The 14621-nt window shown below is 40.9% G+C and overlaps 1 protein-coding gene across 12 annotated transcripts in view; it reads left to right on the top strand.

Annotated features, from left to right (window-relative positions):
- The window catches only part of SEMA6D (semaphorin 6D), a 578700-nt gene extending 564434 nt beyond the window's left edge, over positions 1-14266 (top strand). For 4 of the 12 annotated variants that reach the window (XM_019442211.2, XM_019442210.2, XM_019442212.2 and 1 more), the window contains 17 exons: positions 165-276; positions 837-897; positions 997-1059; positions 1168-1269; positions 1500-1590; positions 2261-2380; positions 3074-3162; positions 3898-4115; positions 4225-4356; positions 4663-4818; positions 4909-5082; positions 5888-6028; positions 6123-6200; positions 6633-6733; positions 7096-7152; positions 8614-8781; positions 10568-14266. In XM_019442211.2, the coding sequence (XP_019297756.2) occupies positions 165-276; positions 837-897; positions 997-1059; positions 1168-1269; positions 1500-1590; positions 2261-2380; positions 3074-3162; positions 3898-4115; positions 4225-4356; positions 4663-4818; positions 4909-5082; positions 5888-6028; positions 6123-6200; positions 6633-6733; positions 7096-7152; positions 8614-8781; positions 10568-11856 (3152 nt within the window). In that variant the 3' untranslated portion in view covers positions 11857-14266. The remainder of the gene's footprint in view (positions 1-164; positions 277-836; positions 898-996; positions 1060-1167; positions 1270-1499; positions 1591-2260; positions 2381-3073; positions 3163-3897; positions 4116-4224; positions 4357-4662; positions 4819-4908; positions 5083-5887; positions 6029-6122; positions 6201-6632; positions 6734-7095; positions 7153-8613; positions 8782-10567) is intronic. The other 8 variants (XM_019442215.2, XM_019442216.2, XM_019442217.2 and 5 more) reach the window with 8 other exon arrangements.
- The last annotated feature ends 355 nt before the right edge of the window (positions 14267-14621 follow it).

Below are 14621 nucleotides of genomic sequence, written 5' to 3'. Positions count from 1 at the left end.
CATTTGCTCACACTCCCTGTCTTTTATTCATTTATATTCAAGACCTTAAGAGAGGAATTTAGTTAAAACCCTTCTACAACTAGTATATACAGCTAATCAATGCTGTATATTGATTCTTCAGCTCCATAATCCTGACTGATGGTTTAGCCCATTTTTACTTGCAGATTCAAGGCAATATCCGGTTTTTAGAGGACGCCCTTCGGGCAATGAATCCCAGCACAGGCTGGACTTTCAGCTGATGTTGAAAATTCGAGACACACTTTATATTGCTGGCAGGTAATTTTCCTCTGGTTGGTTTATTAGATTAAAATTCTTTTCTCTTGTGGTGCTTGCATTAATGTGTCTAGTTCATGAAAAACTAATATGTGATTGTGATCAAAAATTGCAAGTAGCCAAAAATATTCACTGAGAAGAGGCAGTGTTGTGTACCAGGAACAAAATACAGAGCTAAAGCCTTCAGCGGTGCTATTTTATTACTGCCATCAAGAAATCATACACCATTCTTTATTCCTAAAGCAGCAGGAAAAAAAATCTTTCTTTATTCTTTTTTAACTTGGAATTATTCAAGCAAATATTAGAAGTATGTCTATGCTAATACCAAGTAGCAGCTTGACCCATGCCTGAAGAGAAGAGCGTTCTTTGCTCCCTAACCACAGCAATATATAAAAGCATCTCACTAATGAAAAAGTACTCTTTGTTGACTTTGTGGGAGACATAGAAAATCCAAATGATCTCCCAAATACAATAAAGGCAGATCTGTAAAAATAAAATAAGAAGAAGCAGCTTAACATTTTTATGCATTCACATGATTTGACGTACTGCCTTGTTTCCAACAGGGATCAAGTTTATACGGTAAACTTAAATGAAATCCCCAAAACAGAAGTCATACCAAACAAGGTGAGTGAGTGAAATTTATTTGCATTCCCTCAGAACTTGAATAATGTCCAAGATTTTTCAGTTAAAATATTGAACTTTGGTTTTGCTTGATTACTACAGAAACTGACGTGGCGGTCAAGACAACAGGACCGAGAAAACTGTGCCATGAAAGGCAAACATAAAGTAAGTAAAACAGACGAGTGTCTGCCAGAGTTAGTCTTTATGTGGGCCTCATCCCACGGTGTCCACCTATGGAATGTCTAATATTAATTGAATTATTACTTTCCTTAGGATGAATGCCACAACTTTATTAAAGTATTTGTCCCAAGAAACGACGAGATGGTTTTTGTATGTGGTACCAATGCATTCAATCCCATGTGTAGATACTATAGGGTAAGTATATTTATTTCATACGGTGTGCTTTTTGTACCAACTTTTTTTTTTCCCCTCACTGCCATGCTTTTAGAGTTGAATCCTTTCTGCTATAACCCATTTATCTCTAATGCTATGGAATAATAAAGACAAAATTCTTCAAATAGAATTTCAGTACAAATAAAGGAGCATTGCCTTCAAACAGGTACATTGAACAGATGTGACACTGGCTATTTATTTTTCTTTTATAGTTGAATACCTTAGAGTATGACGGGGAGGAAATTAGTGGCCTGGCAAGATGCCCATTTGATGCCAGACAAACCAATGTTGCCCTTTTTGCTGGTAAGATCCTTTAGTGTAATGAATATAAATGATTAATGACATTGAAGGTAAAAAGGAATTTAAAGGAAGAAAAAAAGCTCATAACTGGGGTAGCTACCTTGATATAGGTGTTTCGAAGTCTAGGAGCTATGAAAAAAAATTTCCCAAAAACAGGGATTAAAAGTGAACATATAAGGCACCCAGGGGCGCCTAGATGGCTCAGTCAGTTAAGCGTTCACCTTAAGCTCAGGTCATGATCTCACATTTCCTGGGTTCCAGCCCTCATCAGACTCTAAGCTGATAGCACAGAGCCTGCTTGGATTTCTCTCCCCCTCTCTCTCTGCCGCTCCCCACTTGTGCTGTCTCTGTCTCTCTCAAAATAAGTAAAAAACTTAAAAAAATTATTTTAAACAGTGAACATATTATAAATAGTCTCACACATGGCTCTGTTGTTAACTAGGTCAGTGACCCTGAATAAGTTGCTTAACTTATTGATACTTAGATCCCTCACCTGTAAAATTAGGTAATACCATGGGCCGACTTGTAGCAGGTTGATTATGAGCATCAGATCTAGGTTTATTTGTATACATAGGGATAACAGGTGAAAACACTCCGAAGGAAAGCACTACATAGGATAACACACTACAGGATTAGTATGGTCATCTTACCCAAATTACAACTCTGGTTTCAGATGGGAAGCTATATTCTGCCACGGTGGCTGACTTCTTGGCCAGTGATGCTGTTATTTATCGAAGCATGGGGGATGGATCTGCCCTTCGCACAATAAAATATGATTCCAAATGGATAAAAGGTACCTTTGGAAAGCAGGGTGTGCGAATGCCAAGGGTGGTGGGATGACCAAGTGGGAACAGGAGCCGTGGCATCAGGAGGTTCAGTGCATGACTTTATATTGTTTACAGAGGGCAAGTCCAAGTTGCTTCAGTTGTGAACAGGAGCATTGACAAGGAAAGAGGAGACTAGTAGCCATGTTGGGAAAGTAGATTCATCTACGATTTTATACTAGTGACTTCAAAAAAGAGAGATCTCATTTCTGTGTGCCAAAGTGCCTACCTCTAAGTGCACATATGCTCCTGGTCCACACCCACCTACCTATCCTGCAGAGTTAGTAGTGAGAATCAATTAGTTCATATCTGCAGATCCGTCTTGTTCTTTGGAGTCCAGATATCAAGATTTTTTTATTCTCAGTGTAAGGAGTTTTCTTCCCCAGTTAAATAGGTTAATGAATAAATCTGTTAAAACAAAGACCTTTGCTGTAGTTCAGTTCCTGTAGGCTTTTTACAGTCCATTAGCTGACATTAAAGACTCTGGGTTCCTTGAAGCTTCCACACCCCCATACTGGCACTCCTGGAGCTCACTGGTGTATTGAAATTCACATTGGCTTGTATATAGCCATGCAGTATCTGTCAGTCATGCCTAGCAGTTGGGGTCTTATGCGAATTGGAGTATCCTTTAGAAACCAGTTTGTTTTCAATTTTTCTTTCAGAGCCACATTTTCTTCATGCCATAGAATATGGAAACTATGTGTATTTCTTCTTTCGAGAAATTGCTGTGGAACATAATAATTTAGGCAAGGCAAGTATATGCACTTGACTCATCTTATGGACTTGCCCTGCGTGGAATCGAGCCCGCTTCGGTAGAGTTATGCTCTCTGTGTATTTTCCAGCACTCAGTGCATTTAGGGTCAAGTGCAAAGAAGTGAGTTGCTTATCATGAGAATAATTGCTGAAAAACACCTGAACAACGACCAGAGTGAGAACAGCAGCCTTGGGCCTTGAGAAGGTTTCATTTTTTCTGTCACTACAGAGAGTGTTCTTCAGGCACCCTTGAGCTATGGATGCTTCTTTAACACTTTAGAAATCTGTTGGTAGTTTATTCTTTGTCAGAGTCAAAAGACAGAATGGAAAGTAGAGGCCACTTTTCAATTTTGAGTGCTTCAGCAGAAGCCCATGTAATTTGAAAGTATCACAACGTCGTTATGCCAAGTTTAAGGATGGTACATTTCATTAACAATACAAGAAACAGGGTGGGAGGCAAAGTGTGGGAATGGTTTGCATTCACTCAGGCATTTCCAGAGCTCGCTTCTTGGGGAGGTTGTTTGGCAGAACAGGGAAATGGCCTTTTTTTTCCTTACAGGTAAAACTAGTTTTACATTCTAACTGTACAAATCCCTAGAGAGAAGATTGCTAGATTCTTTGCAGCCAGACATATCTTTAGCATTTTTGTGTCCCTCCCTTAAATTGCAGCTTTTTGTTTCCATTCCCCCTCCAAGCTCATAACCCTGTTGCTTTGCTTTTGTCCCTTGGACAGGCTGTCTATTCCCGTGTGGCCCGCATATGTAAAAATGACATGGGTGGTTCCCAGCGGGTCCTGGAGAAACACTGGACTTCATTTCTGAAGGCTCGGCTTAACTGTTCTGTCCCCGGAGATTCGTTTTTCTACTTTGATGTCCTGCAGTCTATCACAGACATAATACAAATCAATGGCATCCCCACTGTGGTCGGGGTGTTTACCACACAGCTCAACAGGTGAGGACAGATCCCTGGCACTTCAAAAGCTGTTCTGTGCTTGCCTAAGGGACCCAAGAGTGGGCCTACGATTGCCTGATGGTTTTCCTGATGGTTTCCCCCTTTTCAGCATTCCTGGTTCTGCAGTGTGTGCATTTAGCATGGATGACATTGAAAAAGTATTCAAAGGACGGTTTAAAGAACAGAAAACCCCAGATTCTGTTTGGACAGCAGTCCCTGAAGACAAAGTACCAAAGCCAAGGTAAAGAAAAAAGACAGAAAGTGTTTTTGTCTTTAACAAAACCCTCTGGTCACTGGAAGCAGCCATCCTCAGAGAGCAGAGGGGGCCAACCTCCCATGCCAGGATGGGGTCCCTGGGCAGCACTGCAGACAAAGTCAGTAAACATAGCCCTGCAGGGGTGAGTGCAGAGAACCCACTGAGTGCAGGGAGATAGCGATGCTCCTTGGTTTCGCTCATTCTCCTTTCTTCCTTGGCCTCTTCTTTCAGAATGGACACTTATTCCTTAGATAGTTTGTGAGGGGAAAAAACACACTGTTTTCCTTTCAGGCCTGGCTGTTGTGCAAAGCATGGCCTTGCTGAAGCCTATAAAACCTCCATTGATTTCCCTGATGAAACCCTGTCGTTCATCAAATCCCACCCGCTAATGGACTCTGCCGTCCCACCCATCGCCGATGAGCCCTGGTTCACAAAGACTCGGATCAGGTAAGACTGCAGGAAACAGCAGCCCACCACCCTCAAAGCCCCTCTCTTCCTGTCGGCCTCCCCTCTGACTTGGCACACCTCCTCTGGCAGGTACAGACTGACGGCCATCGCTGTTGACCATTCTGCTGGGCCCCACCGGAACTATACAGTCATCTTTGTTGGCTCTGAAGCTGGCGTGGTGCTTAAAGTTTTGGCAAAGACCAGTCCTTTCTCTTTGAATGACAGCGTATTACTGGAAGAGATTGAAGCGTACAACCACGCAAAGTAGGTGTATTTTACGAGAATGCTTTTCAGCACTGCTCAAAGCTTTCCGGTGTGTGTTTCATCCAGCAGTTTCCTTTTAGTCCTTGAAATTAGCAGTGGTTTGGCATATTGAGTGTTTTGGGGTTTTTTTCCTCCTCCCTGAAATAAATCCTGAGTTTGTTGTGCTTCCTGAGTCCACTGGGGCTAAAATGGTGGACAGTTGACGAGTTTAAAATAACTCACCCCATGTTGTTCACCTGTGGGCAATGAGAACATGTTAGCACCACCCCTGACACCTTCAGGTATGTTTCAGGACGTCACCTGCTGCAGACAGTAGGTAGTAAGTATGCACACGCACACACACACACACACGCAATACCACTCTTCCAACCTCGGATATAAAAAAATAATGGCCACTAAAACAAAGAAGAAATAGGTGATGGAAATGGAGCAAAGGAGACTAAAGAGAGACCCAGAAACATCTAGCGCAGCGAAATTTAAGTGCATTGAAACACTGTCCTTTTTCTTCCCTGTAGTCCAACGTGGTCTTCACAAACATAGTTCCCTTCGGTCACCAGAATAAGAAAGCGATCTTAAAAAAACTCTTTGTCCAACCTGAAATTGAACCAACCGTGCAGAGCATCAGAAGTTGAACCACAGATTTATTACTTCCCAAACTCTGTACCTACCTGGTTTGCTACCGGGAATATTCCTTAAGATACCTCAGCTCTTAGTAATTGCACAACCAAACCCCACTTGTCTTGTACATTTCATGTAGCTTTTGATTTACTAAACATATGGCTTCAAAATGCATCCCAAAATATAGGTGTAATGCTGAGAATGAGGAGGACAGAAAGGTCATCTCATTACAGTTGGATAAAGATCATCACGCTGTGTATGTGGCGTTCTCTAGCTGCGTTATTCGCCTCCCCCTCAGTCGCTGTGAGCGTTACGGATCCTGTAAAAAGTAAGCTGAGGGTCTTTACTTACCATGAGTCTTCCAGCATCTTGACCTTCAATGATGAGAAAATCCAAGTTATGTTCTGTTTGTTTTTATATAGGTCTTGTATTGCATCTCGGGACCCATACTGTGGCTGGTTAAGCCAGGGGGCTTGTGGCAGAGTGACCCCAGGGATGCTGTAAGTGTGTTTTGTTACATTAGCTGAGAGCTTCTGAGAGCTGCCTCTGTCTTCTCTAGGGTCTCTAAAGCTAGAAATGTTGGAAAAATTCCAATAATACTACTTTTGTTTTTTTTCTTCCTTTCTTTTCTTCATTTTCTTTTCTTTCTTTCTTTCTTTCTTTCTTTCTTTCTTTCTTTCTTTCTTTCTTTTTTATGGGAGAAATAAACAAGAAAATCGGGAGTTGTAAGAAGGAAGGGAGATTGTAGACAGTAGCCTAAGGGAAATGGATGGAGAGAAAAAACAATTCTCTCCCCTGTCTTAAACATTTTAGTGGCCAGATGTTGAACAGGAATCCTCGTTTTAGCAAGCTGTGTTGAAATGTCCATTTTTTCTTACTAATCAGTCTGTGTTCTTGATTCTGCTCTGGTTGTCACTTGTGTCCCTATGAAGGCTGTTAACCGAAGACTTCTTTGCTTTCCATAACCACAGTGCTGGAGGATATGAACAAGACACAGAATACGGCATCACGGCCCACCTAGGGGACTGCCACGGTAAGACCGGATCTTCCTTTCCCTCCTGGCAATTCTTTTTAACCACATTTGCACGTGAACATTATTTTACAATCAGCCTTTTAATGACTCAGGACACATAACCACATAGCATTTAACTTAAACTTCGCAAAAGCTGAGCTGTTTGGTCATGGGGATACATTAGAGAAGAGTCTTACCTTTTTTTTTTTTTTCCTTCACCATTTACAATTTGGTAGAAAATCTAGAGAAAGGTAGTCTAACCAGTAGGTTAATCTTTTTATTTATAGTCTTTTCTTTTGACTTTTTTAGTTAATTGGAATTCATAAATTTTTGCTTTCTTTTGGTTACTTTTTACTGATTACTTGTTCCTTTAATTCTTTTAGAAATTTTGCCTACTTCAACTACACCAGATTACAAAATATTTGGCGGTCCAACATCTGGTTAGTTTTTTTTAATTTTTTTGAATTAACAACCTTTTCTTTCCTTCAGTTCAGCATTTTCAGCCCCTTCTCCCCTCCTTTTGCGCAGTTTGGCAGCCCTTCATGTTTCTGCTTTGACTCATAATCCCACTGATGGTACTGAAAGACTTTTTCTTACTCAGCACTCCACCTCTGTGTAGCATGTTAACAGTTCATCATTGACCAAGGCACATCCCCTACGAAAAATCAAATGGATTCACATAGACTGCATTCCAGCTGCACGCCTGCCCACCCGAGCTTCCTTCTCTCTCACCCTTGTGCATTGTGGATGTTCCCTCTGGCCATCTATATCCAATGGATGGCAGAATTTCATTATTTTCCCCTTCTTTCCTTACCTTTCCTAAGACCTAGTAAACAAATACACATTTCCCCAAAATGTGTATTTATACATTTTAGACATCTTTTTTGAATGGTTTGTGGGGATCCCGGGAATCTTTGAATGTTGTGGTCTCAGTGTTGTGAAAAAGGCTCCTGTTGAAGGAAGCCGGTATCTGATGTATTAAGGTGTTCAACGACCCGGTGTCTGTATCTGTTCTGGAGCCTTCGTCTGTGACCATCGTGCCGCTCTGAACGGGGGTCTCCAGAGTTTTAATCTAAAACCGTATGCTTACATTCTGAGGGCAAAGCTACTTTGTGGAAATCAGTAACACACGTGCTAAGAGGTTAAGTTCCTTCTGGTCCGATTGCTGCTTCCAAAACTCACAGCAGTTTCATTCTTCAGAAGGGAGAAAAGGATGGCAGGTCTTATGTATCAGAACGTCCTTATCTGGCTTATGAATGCCATTTCTTTTGCATGAGTTGCTGCTAATTCTTTGGAATAAATTCCCCGAGCATTTTGAAGGGTACAGGCAAGGTTCATCCGTGCTTCGGTGCTTTACCATGGATGGTGTGAGGCCTCAGTGCACAGATGGATGGGGAGTCCGTGGTAAAGCAGAGCAACCTGCTTTATCAGGTCAAAACCCAAGTGTTGACACGGACATAACCAGGTGTTTCCTGATGGAGTTACACTGTAGGTTCCCCAGTGAAGGATACATCTCTAACAGTCCATGGAAATGCTTTTAAACATATACACAAAAAGAAAGGAAATGATGCTGTCTCACAAAATGACGAGAAAAAAGCAATTAATCTCTGGGATTTGTGTTACCCATTCCATGAGGGTCATTAATCACCTGAGGGGCTTCGGTAGGAGTGTTTTGAATGTCTTTAATTTTGAAATCTGCTTAATACGTCTCTTTTGTTCATTTTTAGTTTTTCCTTTTCCCTTGCAAGAAAGCAATTTGGTGTAGTCTCTTTGGATGTGTTTTTATGAAATCATAGAATAGGATTTCTCATAAAATTGACTTAAACTTTACTTAAAAATGCAACAGACCAGTCAGAAAAAAAAATCTACCCACGTTAATAAAAATCTGTTTGCCACCACAGACATGGAGGTATCTTCATCATCTGTTACCACAATGGCAAGTATCCCAGAAATTACACCTAAAGTGATTGATACCTGGAGACCTAAACTGACGAGCTCCCGGAAATTTGTAGTTCAAGATGACCCAAACACTTCTGATTTTACTGATCCTTTATCAGGTATCCCAAAGGGTAAGGCCTCACCAGGGAACTCATCTCTCGCTGAGTGGAAACCTGATTCCTGATATCTCTGAGGAGCTAGTGGACTTAGGGTTTCCCAGAGGTGAACCAAAACAGAGCCCTGCTGTTGTTCACGCCACCTCCACTGGCTGCCTCACTCTGCTTTCTGTGCTTGTATCGGAGTGCATTCCTTCACAGATGAAAGAGGTGGGAAGCTGTGAAAGAAAGAGGTGATGACGTAGCCACTCAGACAATCTCATCTGTGTTGGTTTCTGCCCGAAGACACTGAGAGTCTGCTCAATGGCAGAGAATTTCCAGGGCCACCCCAACAACATCAAAACACAAAACTCATTAATTGCAAATATCCTGATATCAGATGTTTTGTCTAAAAGCCTTTCCCAGCCTTCTGTTTAACTTCAATTCCGAATGCAATATGAAAAGGATATATGAGGTGCTAGTAAGTTGCTTGAATGTCACAAGCAATAAAACATAACAGAGCACTTATCCCTAACTATCATTTTCTGCCCTTAATAGAAGCAGTTATACAACAGTTGCCTGGATGAGGTAGCTTATTAGACATCTTACTCTGGGGGAAAAAAAATCTATTCTTTGGTGCTTAGTAAACTATGGTATCAGGTTTCCAATCAGTTTTTATGCCAGTGCATTGTCATTTATGATTTACATCTGTTGATTTGGGTTTCATATGTTTCCATTGTAAGCAATTTTATAATCATTCTTTCTGTTTTGTTTTCCTTAGTAATATCATTTCTTTCTGCTTTTCCTTCTTTGTCTTTTCCAATGACACTGAATGCCATAATCCCGAACAGTGATTAAAAACAACTAATGACCAAAGGCCTTAATACTAACCTAAAACAACAGAATCTTCAGAATTCTTCTGACTTACCTTATACTGGGATAACTGTGCTTATAGCATGTAACAGACTTGGATACCTCTTAAACTAACATTTCTTTGATTGACTGTTAGATGTCTGTGGTTGCATTGAAAATCCCAATAATTATAAACTAATTCACTCTTCGTCTGGTCTAACTTAAATATTTCTTAAATAGCTCAAGACAATTGGATAATATTACTTAACTGATACATATTAAACTTCTTTAGACTGTCTGGATTTCTTTCATAGCAGGCAATTCAAGAGTACTTCACCTGAAGGTGGAATGAAAAAAATTAGCAAAGTAAACATGAAAGTCCGTATTTGTAGCTAACAGTGACCAAGCAGGTGCTTTTAGTTTGTGAACCAATTGTGTGTCTTTATTCTAGTTAAGATTGCATAAGTTTATCTGCTTAATTATTTTAGCATAATGGACATTCATGCCAATCCATACGTTTTCCTAATTCCAGCAGTTGCCCTTTAATCCTGATTTATGAATTAGGAGAAAATCATGAGACAAAACATTTCTTGAATTTAAAGTTGGCCATTTAGAAAATACCTACTTTCTAACTCTTAATTTTTAGGCAAAAAAACAAAAACAAAAAACCTTGGAGTTTTGGATGTTAGATAACAACTACTTACAAGAGATTTCGGGGGGAAAGACAGGCACGTAGGAATCAGTGGGAGATCAGAGTTATCCTGGCATTTGCAGCAATCCTATATGTCTCTGGGGATCTGATCGCGATTAAAGAAAAATGTGTAGGTGGACTTTTAGAGTCTCCCTGACCCTCCAAGCTAAGCATATGGACCATGTGAAGGTAGTGCTGGCTCACAGGAAGCCATTTGCTGGCTGATACTGTCTGAAAGAAGCACCTCACTCAGACTTTTTTCCTGTGTATCTGTTGCAGGTGTACGATGGGAAGTCCAGTCTGGAGAGTCCAACCAGATGGTCCACATGAATGTCCTCATCACCTGTGTCTTTGCCGCTTTTGTTTTGGGTGCGTTCATTGCAGGGGTGGCAGTATACTGCTATCGCGACATGTTCGTTCGGAAAAACAGAAAGATTCATAAAGATGCAGAATCTGCCCAGTCGTGCACAGACTCCAGTGGAAGCTTTGCCAAACTGAATGGTCTCTTTGACAGCCCAGTCAAGGAATATCAACAGAATATTGATTCTCCCAAATTGTATAGTAACCTGTTGACCAGTCGGAAAGAGCTGCCACCCAGTGGAGATACCAAATCCATGGTAATGGACCATCGGGGCCAACCTCCCGAACTGGCTGCTCTCCCCACGCCTGAGTCTACACCTGTGCTTCACCAGAAGACCCTGCAGGCCATGAAGAGCCACTCAGACAAGGCCCACGGCCATGGGGCTTCAAGGAAAGAAACCCCCCAGTTTTTTCCTTCTAGTCCACCACCCCATTCCCCATTAAGTCATGGGCATATCCCCAGTGCCATTGTTCTTCCTAATGCCACTCATGACTACAACACGTCTTTCTCAAACTCCAATGCTCACAAAGCTGAAAAGAAGCTTCAGAACATGGACCACCCACTTACAAAGTCATCCAGCAAAAGAGATCACCGGCGTTCTGTGGATTCCAGAAATACCCTCAATGATCTCCTGAAGCATCTAAATGACCCAAATAGCAACCCCAAAGCCATCATGGGAGACATCCAGATGGCCCACCAGACCCTAATGCTGGATCCTGTGGGACCTATGTCAGAGGTCCCACCCAAGGTCCCTAACCGGGAAGCATCGCTGTACTCTCCTCCTTCAACTCTCCCCAGAAACAGCCCAACCAAGCGAGTGGATGTCCCCACCACTCCTGGAGTCCCAATGACTTCTCTGGAAAGACAAAGGGGTTATCACAAAAATTCCTCCCAGAGGCACTCTATATCTGCTATGCCTAAAAACTTAAACTCACCAAATGGTGTTTTGTTATCTAGACAGCCGAGTATGAACCGTGGAGGGTACCTGCCCACCTCCACAGGGGCAAAGGTGGACTATATTCAGGGAACACCAGTGAGTGTTCATCTGCAGCCTTCCCTCTCCAGACAGAGCAGCTATACCAGTAATGGCACCCTTCCTAGGACGGGACTAAAGAGGACACCGTCCTTAAAACCTGATGTGCCACCAAAGCCTTCCTTTGTTCCTCAAACCACATCTGTCAGACCACTGAACAAATACACTTACTAGGCCTCAAGTGTGTGCTATTCTCCGTGTGGCTTTATCCTGTCCATGTTGTTGAGAGGATGATGTTGTAAGGGTACCTTAAGACAAGAGACTCCCTTGTATTTTAAGAGAACCAAGTGGCCAAAGAAACTCTTTCTAACTTTGGCAACATCAGAACTTGCCACATGTAGCTACTACAGCAAAGCTTCTGTGTACTTGCCTGAAAACAAAGGAAGGTGCTGGTCATTCCATTTCTTTTGTTTGAAGCTAAAGAGATGTGTAGCACCCAGGGGGCTACCTTACCAGTATAGAGAGCTGATACAGTACTCAGAAGAGTCTGTAAGCAAATACTTGAAAATGGGTTCAACTTAGACTACCATGATGTGTGGTCTTCCCATTAAATGTGAACATTTTAATTGTATGCATTCACCTTGCCTCTTGCACAAATGTCAAAAAAACAATGGTAATGTCTCAAAGAAATGAACTTGTAGATTACCAAACAATTTGCTAAAACTCCAGTCTTTGACCCAAACTGTAGCATTTTTTTCAAAGGGTGGCATTTTTTTTCATGCCACCAATGGACTGTGTTGCCTGTGTGTGTGTGTGTGTGTGTGTGTGCGTGCGTGTGTGCGTGTGTGTGTTCTGTACCCATGAGGATTTGTTCTGGTGCCCATTGCATCTTTTTGTGCTATGGACTTGTTTACATTGCGCATGACTGAACAAGAGACAATAACTTCTTCCCACAGCAGTCCATTGGGTTCAGCTTTGAGAAAGAAATAAAATCAAGGCTGATCTGACCATCAAAATGATTAACTTGACTTACATGGTCCCCAATGCCAGAATGTAAGAGTTCTAAGTAATTTTGTGCTGCTATTCATTAAAACTTCTATTACAGTCTTGCCAGCTTAAGGAGATAGAGATGTTAAGAGGGATCCTTCATTTATCCACCAGTATTCAGTAGTAAAATTTACCTGTCCACTGTGAATCCAAGCCTGACTCACTGTATTTAACCTTGGACACACTAATAAGGTTTTATTTTGATGTTGTTTGGTTTCTCCCATGTAGTACAATTTCTCTTCCTTTAACTCCTCCTACCCCCAAGATAAATGAACAAAACAGAAGACAGAGGAAGGAAGTATGAAAGCGATTATAATTGGCCTAACAGAGAGTGTCTATGAAAACCGAACAGTGGTGCAATCATGTTGTCTATGTTGTGTTAATATGAGAGTTTTCTTTGAAGTCATGCAGGTAATGACAATATACTGTAAATATTACATGTGAGTTTACCTGAATCTGTGCATTTTGTGCCTTATTCATGAGAATGATAGAAGTACTAAAATATGTCAAGTGTTTTCAGTAGAGCACATCATTTGCCGAGTGCCAGTTGTAAATGTTTTTCAACCAGCACCTGAAAAGACTTTTAAAAAATCGTTAAAACAACCTAGAACAATTAATTGTGAAACAATCCACTCAAATAGCAGCATTACATCCTTTGCCATGATAAACATTCCACTCCTGCTTTCCTAAGGATGAAACAGTGATAATGTGAAGTCAAATGAGGTTTCTCGGGTAATGTGACACCTGTGGAAACCATAGAGTCATTTATTGGTAGTTTTGCAGAAGCCACTTACAGCTGATGATGTGTAACCCTGATGCAGTTAATATGCTGCACACCACACCATGGTTTATTGAACCTAATCTAGAAAGTATCCAGGCAGAGGAATGCTCCTGACTTAAGTCAGACAAATAAGTTCAACCGATTTCTTGGGATAACACTGATGATACATATGACTTGGGGGAGGATGGGTTGCAGAAGACCAGAGCATTTTTATACAGATTGTAGAATACTGATAGAGTTATTCTTTTCCTTTGAGAATATTGCTTTCTAAAGAATGTGATTCCCTGAGATCTGTGGAAGCTCAAAATCTAGAACTTCTGTTCTCGAAACACTTCAGCTTTGCAACTAAAATGTTACAGATTAATCGTAAATTAAACCAACCAACGGTAAACACTACTCAGTCCACCGCCAACAAATGCGTTTGAGTTCACCTTACTGATATTAATCCCGGCGTGCAGAAAACGGAACAGTAACTCTATGTGAACCCAGATAACATTTTGTAACATTGTGCTGCCTTGTAGTTTGTAATGTGTGTTCGATCAGTATTTATGTTGAAATTTCTAACATAAAATCTAGTCTCCTGTTAATTTAATTTTTAAATGCTTTATCCATTTGTGCAAAGGTAAACACAGATTGTATCTTTTTTAATGGTACGGCATAAAAAGTAACCCTAAAGTGAAGTGGCTCTATACTGTTTTATAGAGTACTTTAACATGTATAGATATCTTGTAAACTTGTATTGTGGATGTGTAAATAATATGTACTTTGGGTTTTTAACACCGCATGTAAAGTCAAAATAAAATATACAAATCATTACACCCTGCCTCTTGGTATTGAAGAGATTTATGACTTAACCATGTTTTAAAAATATTTTATAGTCCATCAGCACCAGTGAGAGTTTCTTTTAAAATGTACCAGAATATTCTTATCTGCAATGTTTGCTATTTGGTAATGGTTATACCACCATTCTCTTTGTGGAAAGCTGATACTGAAAAACTGAGACACGAGTCAGAAAACCAGATGAATTATGCTGATCAGCAGTCAAATGCGTGAGGCAGGCGTACCAGTGACTCACCTTGTCCGCGTATCTAGTTCAGCAGACATTTTTTAAATCCGTGATTTGTATTCCCCCATGAAAATTTTAATGTCATTTTAGTCCAGAATCATAGCT

The sequence above is a fragment of the Panthera pardus genome, unplaced genomic scaffold (assembly GCF_024362965.1).
Source record: "Panthera pardus isolate Hobbes unplaced genomic scaffold, ASM2436296v1 HiC_scaffold_24, whole genome shotgun sequence".
NCBI lineage: Eukaryota > Metazoa > Chordata > Mammalia > Carnivora > Felidae > Panthera > Panthera pardus.
This window is presented reverse-complemented; position numbering and strand designations above follow the sequence as displayed.